The sequence below is a fragment of the Vanessa cardui genome, chromosome 29 (assembly GCF_905220365.1).
Source record: "Vanessa cardui chromosome 29, ilVanCard2.1, whole genome shotgun sequence".
Lineage (NCBI taxonomy): Eukaryota > Metazoa > Arthropoda > Insecta > Lepidoptera > Nymphalidae > Vanessa > Vanessa cardui.
This window is the reverse complement of record NC_061151.1, coordinates 2064792-2086703: the sequence shown is the minus strand read 5'-3', so window position 1 is coordinate 2086703 and position 21912 is coordinate 2064792. Positions and strand designations below refer to the sequence as shown.

General features: G+C 36.0%; 2 protein-coding genes across 2 annotated transcripts; one reads left to right on the top strand and one right to left on the bottom strand.

Annotated features, from left to right (window-relative positions):
* Positions 1-676: 676 nt before the first annotated feature.
* On the bottom strand, positions 677-13240 carry LOC124541849 (fatty acyl-CoA reductase wat-like). The gene is made up of 11 exons (XM_047119758.1): positions 13187-13240; positions 11734-11909; positions 11175-11265; positions 10120-10242; positions 9451-9575; positions 8692-8850; positions 8087-8196; positions 7347-7414; positions 3004-3196; positions 1415-1622; positions 677-1065 (listed from the first exon to the last, which is right to left on the bottom strand). Exons 2-11 carry the CDS (start codon positions 11904-11906, stop codon positions 678-680), a joined length of 1638 nt encoding a protein of 545 aa, XP_046975714.1. The 5' UTR covers positions 11907-11909; positions 13187-13240; the 3' UTR covers position 677.
* Positions 13241-16982: 3742 nt separating this feature from the next.
* On the top strand, positions 16983-21095 carry LOC124541993 (gamma-secretase subunit pen-2). Its single transcript, XM_047119941.1, has 3 exons — positions 16983-17173; positions 18100-18204; positions 19687-21095. The coding sequence occupies exons 1-3, from the start codon at positions 17113-17115 to the stop codon at positions 19824-19826; spliced, it is 306 nt and encodes a 101-aa protein (XP_046975897.1). The 5' UTR covers positions 16983-17112; the 3' UTR covers positions 19827-21095.
* Positions 21096-21912: the final 817 nt, after the last annotated feature.

Below are 21912 nucleotides of genomic sequence, written 5' to 3'. Positions count from 1 at the left end.
TACTGTTGTATTCGGACTAATTAAACAGTTTACATCAATACGATTTCATTATTATTTCTTACCCTACTTACCACGTCATTTGTGTAAATGAAGAAGAAAATTGGACCAAGAATAGATCCCTAACAGACCCCTATGTTTAAAGATCTTTGATCGCTTAACATTTATTAACAACGCTTTGATTTTGATATTAAATGAGATCATAAGATGAGGTGCAGCTTCCTTCAAACCGTAGTGAGAACAGAAATAGGTAGAAGTATCGTCCTAATGTACACTACATAGTATAAAACAAAGTCGTTTTCTCTGTCCCTATATCCCTATGTATGCTTAAATCTTTAAAACTGCGCAACGGATTTTGATGAGTTTTTTTTTAATAGATAGAGTGATTGTAGAGGAAGGTTTTTGTATACAATACATGGGCAATGTAGTAAAGTAACACTGATAATTTTAGAAGTTTCTAATGTGACGTCGTAAATAAACAGATTCTGTAGTACATTTAGTATCATCTTTGCAGCCGAGCGAAAGCGGGTCGCTAGTTAGTTTTTTTATCATGACATCGACTAACAGAACGTCTTAGAATTAGATTTATTCATTTATATGGTTTTAAAGTGTAATTAGCTCGAGAACGGTATAAGTATAAACAGTAACATAAATATCTTTTCACATCATAAAATCACAATTTAAAACAACGCCATCATATATTTACAGAACATAACGATAACAAAGTATACAAACATGATAACAGCAGAACTTAGCTTATATAAACCGAACAAGTACAACGGCAAAAATATATAATGTACGATCCTCAGCACAGCCTGTTTCTTCATGGCGTAATCTCTATTCTTCATGTCATCTTTCACGATAAACCTCGCGATACCATAAGACCATATTAATATCAATTCTTTCATGTGAACAGATGACATATCACAATTGTAGATCACTTTGTCCGTTTCGGATAAGCTATTGTGGAGATGCCGCGTGTTCTCATCGTGGAAGTTCCATCCGTTGTTTAAATAAAACGATAGAACTGACGTAAGCGTTCCCGCTAATTTGTATACCTTTAATAACCTGAAAATTAAAAAAAAAATACATTTTTTTATGGTATAGGTTGGCGTACGAGCATATGGGCCACCTGATGGTTAGTGGTCCCCATCACCCATAGACAATGACGCTGTAAGAGATATTAACTATTCTTTACATCGTCAATGTACCACGAACCTTGGGGACGAAGATGTTATGTCCCTTGTGCCTGTATTTACACTGGCTCACTCACCCTTCAAACCGGAATATAACAATACTGAGTACTGTAATTTGTCGGAAGAATAACTAATGTGTGGGTGGTACCTACCCCGACGGGCTTGCACAAAGCTCTACCACCAAGTAAATGAGCTAACTTGTACAAATATGTTAATAATACCTTGCTTTTTGTCCGACCAACAAACAACATCCATCAATTATAATCGCAGGAATGTAATGGAATATCACTGTTAGCAGGAAATGGAACCACTTGTATGGGGTGACCAGTACACTGCAATACCATAACGCATGTGGTGGTATAAGGGCTCTTGCTTCATTATCCACAACATGACATAGTTCCCCTGTAACATGGAAAGTATACTTTAAAATTTACGTAGGAAGATTCAATTTTCCGTAAATACTAATATCAATAGGCCATCTGATGATAAATGGCCAGAATCGCCCATATCGTGTGTGTTTTGCCAATTACAGCGGCAAACAATGCAATTAACTAACAACAACAGCAAGAACAACAGCCTGTAAATTTACACTGCTGGGCTAAGGGTTTGGAACATATTCGACAACGCTGTTCCAATGCGGGTTGGTGAAATACAAATAAAATATATATAAATTTGACACATGCAGATTTCCTCACGATGTTTTCCTTCACCGTCGAGAAGGAGATGAGTTATAAACACTAATTAATAAAGCACATGTATATTCAGTGGTGCTTGCCTGGGTTTGAACCCGCAATCATCGGTTAAGATACACGGATTCTCACTACGGGGCCATCTCGGCTCTATTAACTAACGTCACTCTTATTGTTAGTGTATTTTAGAAGAAAGGGAGTGGACTGTGTCAGTTTACTTAGTCTCTCTTATCTACGGAATTCAAGTAGGCTTTACCGCCAAGGTTCTAATAATAAAACAATTAAAAGGGTTCTCGCCACCATCGACATTCTTGCTGCTTATTGAGTCTTATGAAATTAGTCGTGATGGTGGTAAGAAACCTTATTGATAATGGTTCCCCAAGGGCCCTAGTGTGTCAAAACACTGCCCTCGTCTCATATCATAATTATAATTTAAAATACACGCCGAAAAAGTTGAACTAATTAAACTAATCCACATAATACTTTTAATACGAACTTAGAATGGTTACACTCACATCTGTATGACACATGTGTATGAGTACGATTGTAAAGGGTATATCCTGTCCTTATACCAATTTTACTTAGGATAGGCGCAGCAAATGTTTCTCTTCCATACTTCCCTATCTGACTTCATCTCACATGTAACATAATCATACTATATCATCTTTCACAGAATCTATCCATTTTTTTTATGTGATAGGTGGCAAACGAGCTGGAGGCTCACCTGATGGTAAGTGACTACCACCGCCCATGGACATCTGCAGCACCAGGGGGCTTGCAGGTGCGTTGCCGGCCTTTAAGAAAAGAGTACGCTCTTTTCTTGAAAGTTCCCATGTCGTACCAGTTCGGAAAAACCGCCGGCAAAGCATATCATGCCCTTACCATGATATCCGGCTTCCGCAGAATTTCTTGAATATCGGTGTCACTTTCAAGACATCCTCTCATGTACTCATTCTTTAGCCTATCCATTCGCGTAACAATCACAAATCTCAATATTCTTATCTCCTCTACATGCAGTTGTCTTTCATTCATCCCTTTTCTGGCCCATCACATCCGTATAGATATAAACTTATATGATGAAATTCAGTATTATGACATAAATCGCTTTATACAATACTTACATAAAGTCAGTGGACTTCTTTTGCAACTAACGGTATATATATTTGGCTTTTGGTGTCCTCTGCTATATCTGTCGTGTGTTTCCATCGCTGCTGTTATTATAGCATTGCTGACGATGTCCACAGGAACGAAATCGATGTTAACGTTATCCGCTAATACTGTGCGCATCACGCCTAAGCCAACTCCAAGAATCATCTAAAAGAATTAAAAATGGTATAATGATAACGGTTGTAAATGTTTCACTTTGGGCTTTACAGGTATGAGAAAATCAGGGGATTTCCCTGTAATTTTTTGTACCTAACATTTTAGTTCCCATCAGTGGTGATGTAACACATGGTTATTCTTTCTATCAGCCCCATTGTCTATGGTGGTGGTGACTTACCATCAGGTTCGTTCGCCTATATATATCAAAAAAAGATCTAAGATCGCTCATTATATATTCACCTAAAAATATTTTGATGGTGAATTAAAATCGAGCATCATCATCATCAATCATCATCAACAGCCTATTTTTGTCCACTGTTGGACATAGGCCTCTCCCAGTGCACGCCACTGTGATCTTTCTCCGGCTACTCACATCCAGCTCCTGCCTGCCGCCTTGCGTATATCGTCACTCCACCGTGCCTGAGGACGTCCTACACTACGTTTGCCGAGACGCGGTCTCCACTCTAGAACACGTTTTCCCCAACGGTTGTCGGTTCTACGACAAATATGACCAGCCCACTGCCACTTCAGCTTACTAATCCGGTGGGCTATGTCGATGACTTTGGTTCTTTGACGGATAACCTCATTTCTGATGCGATCCCTCAAAGAAACGCCGAGCATAGCCCTTTCCATAGCACGCTGAGCGACTTTAAGTTGGTGGACCAGCCTTGTCGTGAGTGTCCACGTTTCGGCTCCGTATGTCATGACGGGTAGGACGCACTGATTGAAGACTTTCGTCTTAAGGCACTGTGGGATCGACGATGTTAGGATTCGACGTAACTTCCCAAACGCTGCCCAACCCAGCTGAATTCTTCTATTCACCTCGTCCTCAAGATTGTTTCTACCTAATCGCAGAGTCTGCCCGAGGTAGACATATTTTTGAACAACTTCGAGAACGGTACCGTGTATCGTAGTCGGTTCCGGTAGAACATGTTCATTGAACATGACCTTGGTTTTATCCAAGTTCATCCGTAGGCCGATACGCATAGAAGAATCAGCCAGCTCGTTCAGCATTTGTTGTAGGTCCTGCAGCGTTTCTGCCACGATGACGATGTCGTCTGCGAATCTCAAGTGAGAGATGTATTCGCCATTGATGTTAATGCCACGTCCTTTCCAGTTCAGCGTCTTGAACATATCCTCCATTGCATTAGTGAACAATTTGGGGGAAATAACGTCCCCTTGTCTCACTCCTCGATGCAATGGTATGGGATTTGTTTGCTGATTTTGTACTCGGACGGACATGGTGGCAGCTTCGTAGAGACATCTCATCACTTGGATGTATCGCCAATCAACTTGGCAACGCTGCAGGGACTCCAGAACAGCCCAGATTTCAACCGAGTCAAAGGCCTTCTCATAGTCCACGAATGCAAGACACAGGGGCCGATTATACTCATGGGACTTCTGTATAATCTGCCGCACTGTATGGATGTGGTCTATGGTGCCGTATCCGGTCCGAAACCCGGCCTGCTCCGGGGGTTGGAATTCGTCGAATCTTCGCGCAAGACGGTTCGTGATCACTCTTGAAAACAGCTTATAGACATGGCTCAGTAGGGATATGGGACGATAGTTCTTCAGCAGGGTTTTGTCTCCCTTTTTGAAGAACAGGACGACCACACTCCTACTCCACGCCTCCGGAGTTCTCCCTTCGAAGAGGACAGAGTTAAAAAGCGTCTGAAGTTCCCTAAGTACCGGTTTACCTCCCGCTTTTAATAGCTCTGTGGTAACGCCGTCCTCTCCAGGGGCTTTTCCATTTTTAAGCTGTCCAAGAGCAGTCTCGATTTCGCCAATACTGACTTCAGGCAGGTCTTCGGAGAAATGGCGTGTTAATGTAGCTCTAGGATCCTCATTTTCGGGATCAGGTCGAGATGCATGCGATGCGTATAACCGGCCGTAGAAGTCCTCTACTTCCGAAAGTACTGCCGGCTTAGAAGAAACGACTTCTCCACTTGCTGTGGTCAACTTCGTCAGGTGGCTCCTTCCAAGAGATTGTACGAACACCTTAGACCCCCGATTCTGCTCAATAGCTCTTTTTATTGCAAGAGTATTGGAGCACCGGAGGTCGTGTCGTACGCGCCTGCTGATCTCTTGGTTTAATTGCCGTTTCTCTGACGAAGTGACAGGTGGGTTTTCACGTCGTTTCTTCATGAGCCCCAAAGTCTCTTCCGAAAGGTTCGACTTCCTGCCCTTACGCTGCATGCCACAATATCTCGTGCCTTCTTCCCTGAGAATTCGAACTACATTTTCGAGGTTCTGGTTTACGTCCGTTGTGGTTTCCACGGCAGCGAATCGGTTCTCCAGGATTGACTGGAATGTTTCAGATCCCGCAATGGTTTGGAGCAGCTTTGGTCGGAGCGTGGACTTCATCAGACGGGCGCGCTCGGCCTTAAAATTGATATTCAGAGAGCCTCGGAGGAGTCGATGATCACTACCGGTATTGAACCTGTTAATCACTGAGACGTCTCTGAATATATGCCTCTTGTCCGTCATTATGAAGTCGATCTCGTTTTTCGTCATAGTGTCGGGGCTTTGCCACGTCCACTTCCTTTGCGGCTGCTTCTTGAAGAAGGAGTTCATCAAGAAGAGCCCCTCCCGTTCGAGGAAGTTGACAAGCATTTGCCCCCTATGATTCCTGCTTCCAAGTCCATGGGGTCCTACTACCGATTCGCTGCAGTTCTGTACTCCCACTTTAGCGTTGAAGTCCCCCATGACAACGTTGTAGTGGGTTTTCGTGGTGAAGTGGAGGGCCCTCGATATGTCATCGAATAATTCTTCCACTTCATCGTCCGAGTGTGTCGAGGTCGGTGCGTACGCTTGCACCACCTTGAGGCTGTACCTCTCGGTGAGCTTTATAATGAGGTACGTTACCCTGTTCGACACACTGGAGATTTCCACCACGTTGTCAACTAGGGACTTATTTACCAGAAACCCAACGCCACCTTGGGATTGTTGGTCACCCTCTCGGAAGTACATTAGGTGGCCTGATTCGAGGGTTACGGTGTCCTCTCCCTCTCTACGGACTTCACATAGCCCTAATATGTGCCACCTAATTTTCCCAAGTTCTACCTCAAGTTGCGCTAGATGCGAGTCAAGCCGTAGCGTGCGTCCGTTGTACGTCGCAAGGGTCAGTCGGTTGTGGTGGCCTCCCGTAGCCCGGTGATTCTTAGCACCCCCCGTCCCGCCGTTACCATCGTCGCCACCATGACGAGGAATAGCGGGGCTGCCGGGAACTGGGGGCCGTGGCTTGCGTGTGTGCTGTATGTGGAGGTTGTGCCCATAATCGCCACGCTGGGCAGGCGGGTTGGCGATCGCAGGGCGTAGCTTCTCGCACCGGTGACGCTGCTGCCCGTCACCGGCCTGTGGTATTTAGCTACGCCTATTATGTTTATGGTTATACCGCCATCAGTCGGTCGCCAGAGCCTCGTTTGCTGGTCGGCAGGATGCACCACGGGCAGGTGAGGTTGGCTTGGGGCACTAAGGTGTAGTTTGCGCCCCCTTACATCCCCAAAATCGAGCATATAGATAAAAAAATTTTGGACAATTATAATAGTCGACATTAGCTTTATAAATTCTACTTCAAGTTGCACAGCAAAACCTAGCAGACATTATTCTGTCTGTGTATTTGTCATCATCTGTTGAACGATAAAGACGCTGATGTGTTATAGCGCCATCTAACAGCGATTAAAAATAATATGGATAATAGTTGAAACCTTCTCCATCAAATAAAACTTACAATTACCAACATTCATGATAATTTTCAACTTTGTCATCCCTGAAATCTAAGTCAATTATGTAGTACCCGTTTTTTATGTTATTCATTTGTTATGCTATTAGTTTGCGGACGAGCGTATGGGCCACCTGATAGTAAGTGGTCACCACCTTCCATATACAATGGCGCTGTAAAAAACATGAACCAGTCCTTTCATCGCCAATGCGCCACCAACCCTGGGATATTATGTCCCTGTAGTTACACTGGCTCACTCAGCCTTTTTATCCTTTTTAACCTACCCAGACGGGCTTTCACCAAGCATTACATATTATATACATTATACCAACAAGTATAATGTATAAGAATTATTTTCGAATCGATCCACCTAAAGCCATCAGCTCTTATTTATCTTTTTTTATCAATGACGTCACTCACCCCGCTTGGTCCGTACACGTTTTGGACGTCAACCCATCCGAGTGTTGGTTCCCTGTACGCGGATATCACTGGAAGAAGAAGCATGGTTTTTTTTTAATGGTTAGGGATATGCCCAATTACATAATTCGTATACTAATTAGCAGCTAGTGCACGATTATTATATAACTTTTTGGGATAAATGTATCGTATTTCCTGTCATTCTGTAAAACTAATAAAGGATAATTTTCAACCTCGGATCCAATCTAAAGTTTTAAGACATTCACTTGAGAATATTTTCCAATAATAGGTACTTTGTTTTCAAGCGATTACCTTACATAGAAAGAAAGCTATGAAAGGAATTGATGACCAATCAGTGTTTTTATTATTCCAATATCAGAACGAGTTGAGATAAATAAACTTTGGATTTTCAAACCCCACACGTTTAGCGAATAGATCTGCTCATACAATATGAACAGTACTTGATTTTTATATTTGTAGATATGAAACAATGCTTGTATTTTAAATCCAATTATAACTCTGATATTCGAAATACTAATTTTTCATAATGAATACCATAGTCCATTTTAGTTCTCGATCAAATAAAGGACAGCTTGGTTTATTTATTTCACACCTGCCATTGAAATGACGACCTCCGTCGTCGAATAGTGTGTACACCGATTTACATGGGTACACAACTCCGAGGCCCCGGTTTATTATAATTTAATATTTAAACTATTGGTTTATGTATTATGTATTATTACCGATTGCTGGTCGAACGATGCAAATAGGCAAGCCTTCTCCCATCACCCTGACGAGTTCTTCAGCGACTGCTTTTGTGATGGCGTAAGAGTTCGGTCGTTGTACCAAAAACCTTAAGAATAGATAAAAATATAAATATAATAATAGACTAACTGCCATCACTTATGAAACTTCAAACAAACCCATAACTGGTTTGACATGACTAACATTTTTTGAGTTGAAGTAAGTGAACAAATGCTTCAGCAGAATCAGTTTTTAAGATTCAATGACATGACATATCTTCAATTCACATTCGTTTCCTGTATTTAACATTTCTTTATAAGTAACTATGATATCACCAAATATAACACTATCAGAAGCTCTAACAGAAGATGTAATACATATTTCAATTCATTTTATTTTAGCTTCACTATCCCCAAGAGATCTACTGTAGATTTGGCTTAGATCGTTCTGGCTTAAAGTCGCCTAAAAATATAGCTATTAATAAAATAGTCTGGGGTTGCAGGGATGCTGAGCAGATTGATCTAAATAAGAATTATTGTAATGAAAAACTAAAATTAATTAATTTCCCTAATTTAGCAAGTGGTAGTTTTATATGATCACTTACGGTTCAAACATGGCATCCAGTTTTTCATCATCAACATTTTCAGCAAGTTGTATCATTGTTGCTGGGGGTATAGGACTCTCGTAGAAATCTTCATTTACATCCTTGTTGATACGATCCCTTGTTGCGTGTGTATACGCTGTGGAGACGTGAACGATCGACCTGGAAACGTATAATTAATATGAGAGCCGAGATGGCGCAGTGGTCAGATCGAATGGATGTTAACCGATGATTACGGGCTCAAACCTAGGTACTACTTAATATTCATGTTCTTAATTTGTGTATATAATCTCTCTCTCGTACACGGCGGTGAATGAAAATATTGTAATGAAACCTGCATGTGTCTAATTATATAGAAATTCTGCCACGTATGTATTCCACCAACCCGCGTTGGAACAGCGTAGTGGAATATGTTCCAAACCTTCTTCTAAAAGGGAGAGGAGGCCTTAGTCCAGCAGTGAATAAGTATCATAATGTGAAATAAAGTACATACACATAAGTGGGTAGGTACCACCAACACACCAGATGTTCTACCGCCAAACAACAGTACTTGGTATTGTTGTGTTCCGGTTTGAAGGGTGAGTGAGCCACTGTAACTACAGGTACGAGAGACATACCATCTCAGTTTCCATGGCTGGTGGCACATTGACGATGTAAGGAATGGTTAATGTTTCTTACAGCACTAATAATAAGCCCTAACTTTAATAGATTTGAATGCATATCATTAATCTTATGTATACAATAATAAAAACATTAACTAACTTCAAGTGTTTGCAAGCTTTAGCTAATTTCAGCACTTCTCTGGTTCCTTTGATGTTTGTAAAAGTCGCCATTTTTAGAGTTTCGCGGAAATTTAGTGAAGCCGCAGCGTGGAATATTATGTTGACCTAAAACAATAACATAAAATTAAACGAATATACTGGTTATAAAACTAAATTTGACACGGAAACACTAATAGAAGTTGAGGTTACTTAGATATATGAATTTATATTATAACTAGTAGTCGCCCTCGGCATCGCCCGCGTTTTAGGATGTTGGTTGTCATATTCAGGTAAAAAAAGTAATGTCTTGGAGTTCAAGTTTGCTTTCAAACTTGCTCCTCAAAGGAGAGGTGCCTTAGTTTCCAGCCCAAAAGTAGGACATTTTACAGATATTAGTTTCAGCCCAAGAGTAGGATATTTTACAGACATAGTTGCAGCTCAAAAGTGGTACATTTAACAGATATTAGTTTCAGCCCAAGAGTAGGACATTTTACAGACATAATGTCAGCTCAAAAAGATATAGTTTAAGATATTAGTTTCAGCCCCAGAGTAGGACATTTTACAGACAACAGTTTCAGCCCAAGGATAGGACATTTTACAGTAGGACATTTTTTATTAATTTTTGACCGTTGAATGCAAAACATTGGCAGATTAAATATCATCTCATTACCTCATCAGTCAGCCTCGCCCAATTCTTCTCATCAATGCCGAGGTCATCTTTGCTGGAGTCACCTTCTATAACTACGAGTTTGTCCACAAAGTTCGGTTGTTCTTGAAGAAGGTCTTCGAAGAGCTACAATGAAAAACATTCTTTTTTAAAATTAACGTAATAAATATTATAACTTTTCGCGTCATTAAACAAGTATAATGCTACACAAAATAGATGTAGCATCGGCAAAATTCGTAAAACCGATTACTGCCGATTTACACAACCAATAGAAATAGCTCCCTATCGCACCATTCGACGCTATTCGTCGCTATAGATTCTCGCGTCAGTTCAACCCGAGAAAGCAAGTGCATGTAAATCGACGTATCAAATTGACGAATATATTGGGCCATGTGATTTTACAAGTTATTACGTTTGTGTAAAGATCATATTTATATAAAAAATAAATATTGATAATTTGGGATAGCGTACTCAATTCGGATGTGATCGGTTTTACGAATTTTGCCGATGCTACATCTAACTTGTGTCGTTCTGTAGTTGATTCGACTGTTTATTATCGTAACGCTTATGTGTCTCATAATACGCTAAAAGCGTAATTATGTAAATATCAATTAATCGAAGATATTAAGCGAAAAAATAGACAATTTACTCATTGGCATATCCGAAACAAATTATAGAAAACTAATAGTCGCCCGCGGCTGCGCTCGCATTTTAGAGTGTTGATTATCATGTTTTAGACAAAAAGTAGCCTATGTCCTTTCTTGGAATATCTTATGTATATTTTGGAAGATAAAATAAGGGATCATAGTACAATCCAATCTTTAATTTCAATTCAATCAGTTGAAAATCTAAGGAGATTTTTGCAAACTTTCATCCCCTATTTTAGGGGTGGAATTTATCAAAATCCTTTCTTTGCGGATGCCTACGTCATAACAATTAACTACATGCCAAACTGTAGTCCAGTATGTCCAGTGGTTTAGGCTGGGCGTTGATAGATCACTGAGTCAGTCAGACGTCTTTCGGTTATATATATTTAGATTATTACAATTTCAACGTACCGGATCTTTCAAAACGGCTTTAATTCTTTCTTGGACGGTTTTTCCCTTCTTAACTCGCAGCAACATGTATATTTTTTTTACATTCGTCGATCTAAAAATGAAAATGACACATTTGAGCAAATATACATTTAAAAAAGTAAGTATTTTTGTTTTTTTTATCTGTTTCACATGAAATATATTGCACACAAAATTGCCTTTGGCATACAAACGCAACGTTTGAAATTAGCCACAGAGACAATTTGATGGTATTCTCGTATCCTGTCCCGAAGCCATATATAGTGTCAAAAAAGACTCATTAACTCTATACATTGAAATAAAGCTGGTTTTAACGGATTTGAATCGCGTATATTAATTATTTTTAACATCCCGACATTTCGAGCACTTTACAGCGTTCGTGGTCACGGGTAGACTAGTCAGTCTACCGTTAAAACCAGTTTTATTTCAATGTGTAATAATCGCCAAAATTTAAGACAACATAACTCTTTACACTTATGGCTTACCACCAAAACAAACAGTCAAGTAAAGAGGAAATACATTAATAGTACCAGACTATACGCACCTGAAGATTTTCTCGATCATGTGCTTCCCAACAAACCCCGAACCACCAGTCATGAACACGACGGCATCGTCGTAAAACTTCGCCACCAAGGAGTTTCCACTTGATATTGCTTTCCTAATCGCATCATTATTTGCTTGCGCTTCTTCTTGTATCTCTTCGATAACCCTCAACATTGTCTAAAACAATGAAATGACCAAAATATTTCTCTTGCTATCTCTTTCTATTACACACAGGTTTGTATAACATTATTTACTTATTTGATCACTTCTCCCTCTCAACCTTACCTTTACCCCTCAAAAGCCATAATTGCTATCCAAAAACGAACATTTGGTCAATGACCTGAGATAACGTCGCTTACCGCTGTTTGTCCCTATATATGCTTCGATCTTTAAAATTACGGGATTGATTTTGATGCGGATTTTTTTAATAGATAGAGTGATTCGAGAGGAAGGTTTTTGTATATAATACATGTACAATATATTAATTTATATACACAAATCTTAAGAAAAAAACCTTAAGAAGTATTTCATACTAAAAGTAAAAAGTACATTCCGTAAAATAACTTTTACAGACTACAGTTCTACAACGAACGTCCTTTCCAAACGAAAAGACAAAATCTGTCTATGTCTATGTTTATCTCTATGCAAGTAGAACTTTTCAAAAGGATTTCCCATTAACATATATTTTCAATAAGATTAGTAATACATTTTCAGTATACTTTACTACTACGCAATGCACACATACATACCCTTATCAACACGATCGATTAGTCTAAAATTGTTATACAAAGCCATACAGATATTAATATTGTACATTACTTGTAGCATAAAGGGAAGCGGGTTGCTAGTCCTCAATATAGAATACTATCTGAATCTGCAACTTAACTTTAAATTTATAAATATTTATAAAAAAAAAACTTTCAACCACGTTTGACTCCTTTAGGGATGGAGTTTAGTTCTCAGCGGATGTCTACCTTTAAGGAACCTAGCTACAAAATTTAAAGTTTGTTGATGAGACAATTTAACGTGGGGCAGATTGTAATCTAACAGTTTACCTTCGATAGATTACAATATAAACAAATAATGCGTTAAATTGCAATAATATTTCACAGTTCACAATATTTCGACAGATTACAATCTGTCTCGGTAGATTGTAATCTAACGAATTTTGTAATCTAACTTTGACATATATACTTCATAACCTACCCAAGATTACACTTCACTCACTGAATTGAAATAAAAATATAAAAACCTACTTTGTAACAATGTTACACACTATAATATATATCTTGTCATTTAATTATTCTCTTATTCATTTTACATATTACATTTTACGAAAACAACTTCTAAACTTATTGAATCAAAATTATTGAACAAAAATTATTTTAAGTCTGTTAACTTTTTATAAAATTTCTTAAATAATATTTAACCAAACAAATATATAAGAATTGTACCTTGTGAACGATACCAAACAAGTGTCTCGTAACTAAATAATAAATACATGTGTCGTTAACTATTAAGTAATTTAAATCAATATTTTTTTTCCTCCTTTTATATTTATATAGTCCAAGGGTCGCATAAGTTTAATTGTCAAATAATGTTCCGTGATATTTCAAATTGAAAAAAAATAAAATAAAAATTACTTAAAATATATTTCGTGTACACAAAAAATCATTTTAAATATCGGAATTAGTAGTGTAAACTACACTACTAATTCCTACTATTTATTTGTTATATAATCGCAAAATATAGTGTCTGTGAAAAATAGAATTATTAAATAATCCCACTAAATGTAGCATCTACTAACACCAATGTAAATAATCGGTTAAAATAATAATCAAGAAATATATTTTTGAATTTGTAGTAGAAATATATTGCAAGTTACAATTTTGAGAAAAAAAAATACATTTAATAATCGTAATAATCATATTATGTACGACTAGCGATCCGCCCCGGCTTCGCACTAGTACGTGATACAAATTACATAAAATCATTATAAATTATATAACCTATATTTTGAGTTATGAGTTTCTTTCGCCGCTTCTTCTCAGGGTATTGTCTTTCTGAACCGGTGGTAGTGTTTGATTTGGAATGGATAAAGGAATTTGAGTGTTCTGTTTTAAAAAAAAAACAGTACCTACCTATATTTTTTTTTTTATATAAATATAAGGCAATGACACAGATTCCAGGTAACCCGCTGCTAGGAAGACCATTTGCCGTCAGGAGTCGATCTCATCCCCAACAAGCGTCAATCGTAATAAATAAAATGTATTTAATTAACATAAGAATTAATAACATTAAATGCTTAAATATAAAAATATGAACTAAAACTACTTAATGTATATTTCTTGACCGCGTGCAATGGTGGCAAGAATGCTAGCAGCATTTAACCGTTGAATCGCAATTCCGATCCTCTGGGCAAACGAACCCTCCGGTCATCAGTGGAGGCAATGAGGCGAGGTGTTTGTTATACTTTTGATGAAGTTCTTTGCACCACTACTCCAAAGGGCAAGCGTTTCGACAGCAAAAAGTAATTTCAAATAAGACACGAATATTTACTATTTAATAGTTTGATCTATTTCAGAACACGTTACTGAACCCTAAGCATTTTTCTAATCGTAATCATTACGTATGTTATGACAATCTAATTAATTATAATTTAGTTTCAGCCATATGCATTTGTATTTAAAATGTTAATAATTTTACCCAGGGATGTTATGGATATGAAATTTCGGTTACGGACTGGATACGGATATAGGAATGATTATTATACCGGATACGGTTACGGATACGGATAATAAATTATTTCGGATTATCCGTTACTTTCGGTTACGGATATTATATTTTTAAGGAATTTTAAAAGTAAAATACAAAATACAAATAGGTAATAAAGTAGTTTTATTTCGTTTTTGGCAGGAATTACAATCAGTCTGTGAGAAATTATTACAGCTATTTAAAATAAAAATAAATATAAATAATTATATTGAGTATTATCTATCCGAAACTTTAATTTCGGATTCGGTTACAGTTACGGATGATTTTTTTATATCGGATATCCGATAGTTTCGGTTACGGTTACGGAGCTCCCTAACACCCCTAATTTTACCTATCATTATAATATTATTGTGAATTTTTTTTGATACTAGCGACTCGCCTGGCTTCGCATGGGTGCAATGCTGATACTAAATGTACTACTATTTTTTTCTTTTCTATATTGTACATGATATACGACAAACTTCCTCTCAAATCAAACTAAAGTAAAAGTAGTAAAGTAACAGCCTGTAAATTACCCACTGCTGGGATAAGGCCTCCTCTTCTATTAAGGAGAGGGTTTGGGACATATTCCACCACGCTGTTCCAATGCGGGTTGTTGAATGCACATGTGGCAGAATTTCGATGAAATTAGGCACATGCAGGTTTCCTCACGATGTTTGCCTTCACAGCCGAGCACGCGATGAATTATGAACACAAATTAAGCACATATATAAAATAATGCTTGCTTGGGTTTGGACTCGCAATCATCGGTTAAGATGCACGCGTTCTAACCACTCAGCTCAGAGATATTCAAACTATCTCTACATTTTTTTCTTTGCTATATTGTCTATGTATTATATACAAAAACCTTCCTCTCGAATCACTCTATCTATATTATAAAAAAAAACCGCATCAAGAATGCGTAATTTTAATACCTATTTAAATTAAGAATATTTAGTAAGTTTTGCTTACTTTTACGTCATCACAAAGAAATACATAAATCACCAATTCGGGAGAATGCAGAGGTCTGGAGTCTTGTGTGTTGCATACCCTCAATACTCTATTGCCAATGACCATTCCAGGCTATTTAGATGGTTAAAGTCGGCCTTGATACAAATGGCAAAGATAGTATTCGTTTGTGATTTAACTTTCGTCTGATGAATTTCATTTCAAAGTTTCAACATTTCATTTCAAAATTTCAGTTAGGTGAAGACTTAACAAAGAAACTTACCCGCTTGCACAATTTTAATAATACTAGTTGTCGTCCGCGACTTCGCTTGTTTTTTAGGGGTTTGGTTGTCATGTGTTGCAAAAAAAGTAGCCTGTATGTCCTTCTTTGCACTTTTCATACCTATTAACTAAGTTATTTTCATACCAAATTCGCTTCCCTAGCTTGATTGAGAAAGAGCGACAAACAGACAGTCAGTTACTTTTACATTTATAATATTAGTATAGAAGCATAGATTTAGGATTCCAGGTATTGTACAAGGTCGTAATTCTTCCATTTTTTTAAATAAAATTAAAGGCGATGACGTTATTTAATCCTTAATATACGTAAGTAGGTAAGCGGAATGAATGCATTCATTTGCATTTATAATAATTTATTTGTGAGAAAAAGCTTATTGACAACGGCTGTGATTTGAAAATCCATGGAACAAATTTATTAAAAAAAAAAAGATGTTTCCTGTCTAGTTCAAACATACGTCATGTATTTTTCTTATTAAAAAAAATTAGCCATTATTAATTATCGAACATTTAATTTTAAAATAGGAATATCAAATTTTAGAAATGTTTTTAATACAACTATAATCACCCCATACAACTTAAAGCTAAGAGTGACGAAAATAATCCTAACCGTCAAGGTCGAATCTATGATATATACATCACTAGGCGACAAATTATTTGGCTATTGACTTTTTTTTTAATTTATCCATATTTATTATTGCGCACAAGTCGAAAAATATTTATACAATGAATATTTCATAAACAGAACGACCATTACATTCAATAATAAAGATTTAAATAAAAATTTAAATCTGAATACAATAGATACACTATGTATGAAATAAAATTAAATACATTAGAATATTCAAAATAAACATATTACACGAAAGCTGAAAACATTTGTTCACAACGTCATTGTGTGATGTTATTGTTACACATAACAAACTTTTGTGCAATTAATTCTGCGTTTTTCGGGTCTTTCGTTCTGTCGTTCCAGTGAGGTCGCCTCCGTATGCTGGACAGTGTGCCGTTTCAAGCTACGTCCGGTCCGTCGAATATCATATTATGATAACTCCACAAATTTATTAATTTCTGGCGCGTACCAACAATCGTGTAAATATTTGAAATACAAAAGTACAAGCTAATTAGCATAAAGTAAAAGCAGCACCAACATCTATGGGCAGTGGTGATCACAGACCACCAGGTTTAAAAAGATGTGGCTGTATTTTGTAATTCTTTGCCTTTTTACAAAATGAAAAAAAAAGTTAGTCATATGTCATTCATTCATGTCAAAATCACAAATGACAAATCTAGAAACTTGTCTTCTTGTAAAAATAATAAATTTGGTATCTTTAAAATACTTTAAAGTTCGTGTTACAACAAATTATAAATAAAAAATAAAATGGATTTAAACAGAATGAGCAATACTAAAAAACTGCAACTGTGTAAATGGTACTTTAAAGGTAATATTTTCTTTTTTTCAGTAGTTAGTACAAAGGTAGTTATAATATTTACGTTTAAATTTTTTTACTTGCGTTGTTTTTGTTTCCACATATCATATGAATTGGAGAGAAGTCATTCTTTTTCATGGGCATAAGCGACCGCAGAAGTAACAATTTCCCATTAATCAACCAATCTTAATTATCAAGTAATCTAATCGGTTTAACTCAGGTTTATAGGTTTTTTTTTTTAATTTCATTGTTCTAGTAGCTATTTTATGAAGCTACAGAATCAAGAGTAGGTTCCACAATGGACAATTATTGAGTGTATATCAAAATTATCAGAGAAAAGCCATCACCATTGGATGTTGATAGTATTTACACTTGTCTAAGAAATCATGTAAAGCCTTAGGGCACTTTATAATTGTTTCGTCATTGTCATACACTGTGTTTGCATTAACAGCACCATAACATCTCCTGCACGACATACTCCTCCAAAAATGCCTCGTCCTATTATTGTTGAATGTTTAATGATGTTTTGTTTACTAAACTTTGTAAATTTTTATGTAAATACATTGACGTCATAGAGTTGATAATATTTTTGTTATTGTTTATGTGTTATCATAATAACAATTAAAACTTATTTAATGTATAATTAATGTAGGTACTTCTATATTTTTGTGGTTTTCGGTTATGAATTGACAATGTGTTTTAATTAGGCCTTCAAAATTTGAGTGCACCTCAAGCATATCAATCAATTTTCTTCATGTTATCTCCATTCCATATGAAATGGACAAAATGATAAAAAATTATATCCCATACACAAACTTTAGGTCTCCATTATATTATAATAAATAATAATAATTATGAGACAACATCATATACATTACTCTGCTCCCTATGTAAGAAGCTAAACTTGCATTATATTATCAATTATAATGTCTTTGCAGTTGGATTTGTGCTGCTGCCGTTTGTGTGGGCAGTGAACTCGATCTGGTTTTTCAGGGAGGCATTCATTAAACCACCATTTGATGAACAGAAACAAATTAAAAAATGTAAGTTAAATTGATTATTATCTTGAGCAGAGATAGTATCCCCTTAACATCAGGCTGCCTGCCATTTGACAGGACTTACTAAAAATTACAACATAGTAAATGACATATATTTGTTGCCTCCATCTATAGAAAAGGAGAGAATAAAAATCATGTGTTATATATGCCGTGCTCCCATTATATTCAATAAACCCAATAGTAATAATACTTTAATAGCTTTAAAGTATTATTACTATTGGGTTAACCAAAGATTAGTGAGCCAAAATGGCCCAGTGGTTAGAATATGTACATCCTACCTGATAATTGTGGGTTAGGTTCAAACCCAGGCAAGCACCACTGAATACTCATGTGTTTAATTTGTGTTAAAATTCATCTCATGCTTGTTGGTGAAGGTAAACATCATGAGGAAACCTGCATGTTACAAATTTCATAGAAATTCTGCCACTTGTGTGTTCCACCAACCCACAGTGGAACAGCATGGTGGAACATGTTCAAACTTTCTCCACAAAAGGAGAGGAGGCTTTAGCACAGCAGTGAGAAATTTACAGGCGGTTGGTGTTGCAACCAAAGATTCGCAGTAGTCCTCATATTCATATTTAATTTTTTTATAAATTTATCTCATACTGGTTAAGGAAAACATTTATTTTATTTTTCACATTTGACAAAGAAACATGTCTTTCCCAAGCTGAGCGACATTAACAGGCCTTTAGCAGTAGTATCTATTAATGGGTAGGCAATATATTTGAATGATCGTAAGATTTGTAGTCGATCAAATATTTATGTATTTAAATATATACTGAATAATTTTGTTTGTAAATATTCATATTTAAATCACTCGGAATGAAATAAATTTTGCTTGCTTCAAGTATTTAATCAATATTTTTCTAACCTATGTACATATCACAAAGTTCAATAGTTTTGTAATTTTAAATAATACTAGTTTATATAAACAAAAGGAGTTTGGATTGGTAGAGAGGTCTGAAATTTGGAAGTAAAATTAAAATATATATAAGTATTTAAATGTATAATATTGTATTTTATATAAATAAATATTAATCAAGAACTGTTTGTGGAAATATTGCAGTTATCAGCAATTCTTTTATAATGTGTTTATTTAAGTGTTGTTTACATTTAACTATTCTAACGTTAGAACGCGTGCATCTTAACCGATGATTGCGTGTTCAAACCCAGGCAAGCACTATAATTCATCTTGTGCATGAAAACATCGTGAGGAAACCTGCATGTGTCTAATTTCATTGAAATTCTGTCCCATGTGCATTCCACCAACCCGCATTGGAACAGCGTGGTGGAATATGTTCCAAAACCCTCTCCTTAATGGAAGAGGAGGCCTTATCTCAGCAGTGGGTAATTTACAGGCTGTTACTGTACTGTACTGTACTGTTACATTTATTTCTTCAATGGGAAGATTATTGCCCATTAAAGTAAAGTTAATTTGAATACGAATTAATTGTATTTTTATTACAGATGTGATAATGAGTGGTGCCGGTGCTTTGACTTGGGCGATAGTGTTAATATCATGGGCAGTAGCGTTCCAGCTGCAAAGAGTCTCCTGGGGAGCCACGGGTGATGCTCTATCATTTATAGTGCCTCTGGGACGTGCTTAATGAACATTTAAATGACGTGTAATCAATTTCATTAGTGTATGTTTGTTCATCAATATTCAGTGGTTAATTAACATATGTTTTAATTGGCTTTACATATATTATTAAGTGCAGTGCAAGTCATAGTTACAAGCAATTTGAAGGAAGCTACTATAAAATATTATACTGTTTTGTATTTAGAGCTAAAATGTTAACCTAACCAAAACACAGACATAAAATGATATAATGTAACCATGATTATGTTTTACACATTTTGTTAATTTTTAATTGTAAACTAAGTGGCTCTGGTAGTTTCATATGAAAATCAACCCTAGATCACAGATTAAGAGAGAATCCATTGGATTGAGTAGCACATATGTGGTTGGTGACAACAACAGCTAAATATAAATATATAGAGCTACTTTAAATACAATAAGGCATATAATTTTCAGCAAATTATACAGAAAATTGTGAATAATTTAATATGAATTCATGAGGTGTGTTAACATATGAAATTGCTCTGATCTTGTATAATACATCTACTAGGCTACATATACTAAAGATTCAAACTCAAATTATTTTATTCAATGTGGAAGTATTACTTACTTACTGATTGATAGTCAAATGAAACAACACCGATACTTCGTAGAAGAAAATTATTATTAACCCCAATGATATTCTAATAAACAGATATGTTATATCCATACTAAACAACAGAAAAAAGTGTGCCGCGCCGGGGACCGTTTATTTTAGTTTATTTTTACATTTCGTTAAAATTAAAAAGGATAGCTTGATAAAAACAATAAATAAAAGGGATAACTAGATGTTTTAATTACGCAAAACGTATTACTACGTAATTATGATGTATTATAACGTATTACTACGTAAAACAACTAAAGGCAAACGTGCCAATTAGGACGTTTTCTAGTCTTCACTTTTTGCGCGTTAATAACATATCTGTTTACTACAACATCATTGATTAACCCTGATCTGAGAAGAACCGGCGAAAGAAACTAAACGAGGCTCTTTTTTCGTCAAATTTCTTAAATGCTTATAGGTATAAATTACTAGAAATAAACAATAGGCTATCCACCATCAGGTCGAAATGACAATATAAATAATCGAAAATAGATAAAGATATAGTTGCTTAAAATTAGACTAAATTTTATTAGCATTTCACATTGTTAATCAAAACGGTTTAGAGGTGAAATGGTTCATGAAAAGCAAGCATTAATTTATGTTTAGCGAGTAAGACAATTTTACACAATAATACAAATAAAATAGGTTACATACGTCACGTGTTTTATTCAATATTTTCATTATAATCATTATGTTTTATGTATATATAGACATTTTACTGCCAATATCAGAATAATTAATTATAAGTGGGCGTATATTCAAAGTATTGTTCACAAATTCAGTAAAGTTTTAATTAAGCAAATCAATCCCAGATAATTTCACAGTAGCTATAAATATCTTTATGTTAAAATATCACAAACACATATAAACACTAAATCTATTTAAAATACAGACTGTTGGAAATTAGCGATTCGTCGCATACGTGGTGCGCGGGAAATCTTAAATGTAACTGCATTCAAGATGGCTGCCTCGCTACCAGCGCCGCAACGCTTCACTAGAGCGCCGTTCGACTTCCATTGACACTCTTTTCCAGCCAGTACGAAAAACAAGATGGCGCACCATGCGCCGTCATATATTTATGTATACTGTATTCCAACCATATTAGGTAATAATGCAAATAAACAAAATTTGACAGCAAATTGACGCGATGTCATTAGTCGAGAGCTTGTGTAATCTGTGATATTCAATGGGTTTGCGAAATTGCGTTTTGAATATTGACGAAACTGGTATCGGAAATTTGGAAGTACATAAAATTAAATTGGAAATGAGTAGCTAAGTGTTATAGTGTTGTATTATAAATAAAGATATATTAATAATTATTTATTAGATTGTCAAAATTACTAAATTATCTCAACTCTTGATATATATGTCAGCGTAAGATCACAAAATTCGTTACATTACAATCTGACGGGAATGATTGTAAACTATTGAAATATTGTCAACTGTGAAATATAATTGCAATTTAATAAAT

What these genes read in the sequence shown, in the direction of transcription:
- LOC124541849 (XM_047119758.1), bottom strand. Translation starts at nt 11,906, where the DNA reads ATGTTGAGGGTTATCGAAGAGATACAAGAAGAAGCGCAAGCAAATAAT. An exon ending in GGGCGAGGCTGACTGATGAG is followed by an intron (nt 9,576 to 10,119) that starts GTAATGAGATGA and finishes TTATTGTTTTAG; the next exon opens with GTCAACATAATATTCCACGC. An exon ending in AAAGCTTGCAAACACTTGAA is followed by an intron (nt 8,851 to 9,450) that starts GTTAGTTAATGT and finishes ATACGTTTCCAG; the next exon opens with GTCGATCGTTCACGTCTCCA.
- LOC124541993 (XM_047119941.1), top strand. Translation starts at nt 17,113, where the DNA reads ATGGATTTAAACAGAATGAGCAATACTAAAAAACTGCAACTGTGTAAA. An exon ending in GTGTAAATGGTACTTTAAAG is followed by an intron (nt 17,174 to 18,099) that starts GTAATATTTTCT and finishes ATGTCTTTGCAG; the next exon opens with TTGGATTTGTGCTGCTGCCG. An exon ending in ACAGAAACAAATTAAAAAAT is followed by an intron (nt 18,205 to 19,686) that starts GTAAGTTAAATT and finishes TTTTTATTACAG; the next exon opens with ATGTGATAATGAGTGGTGCC.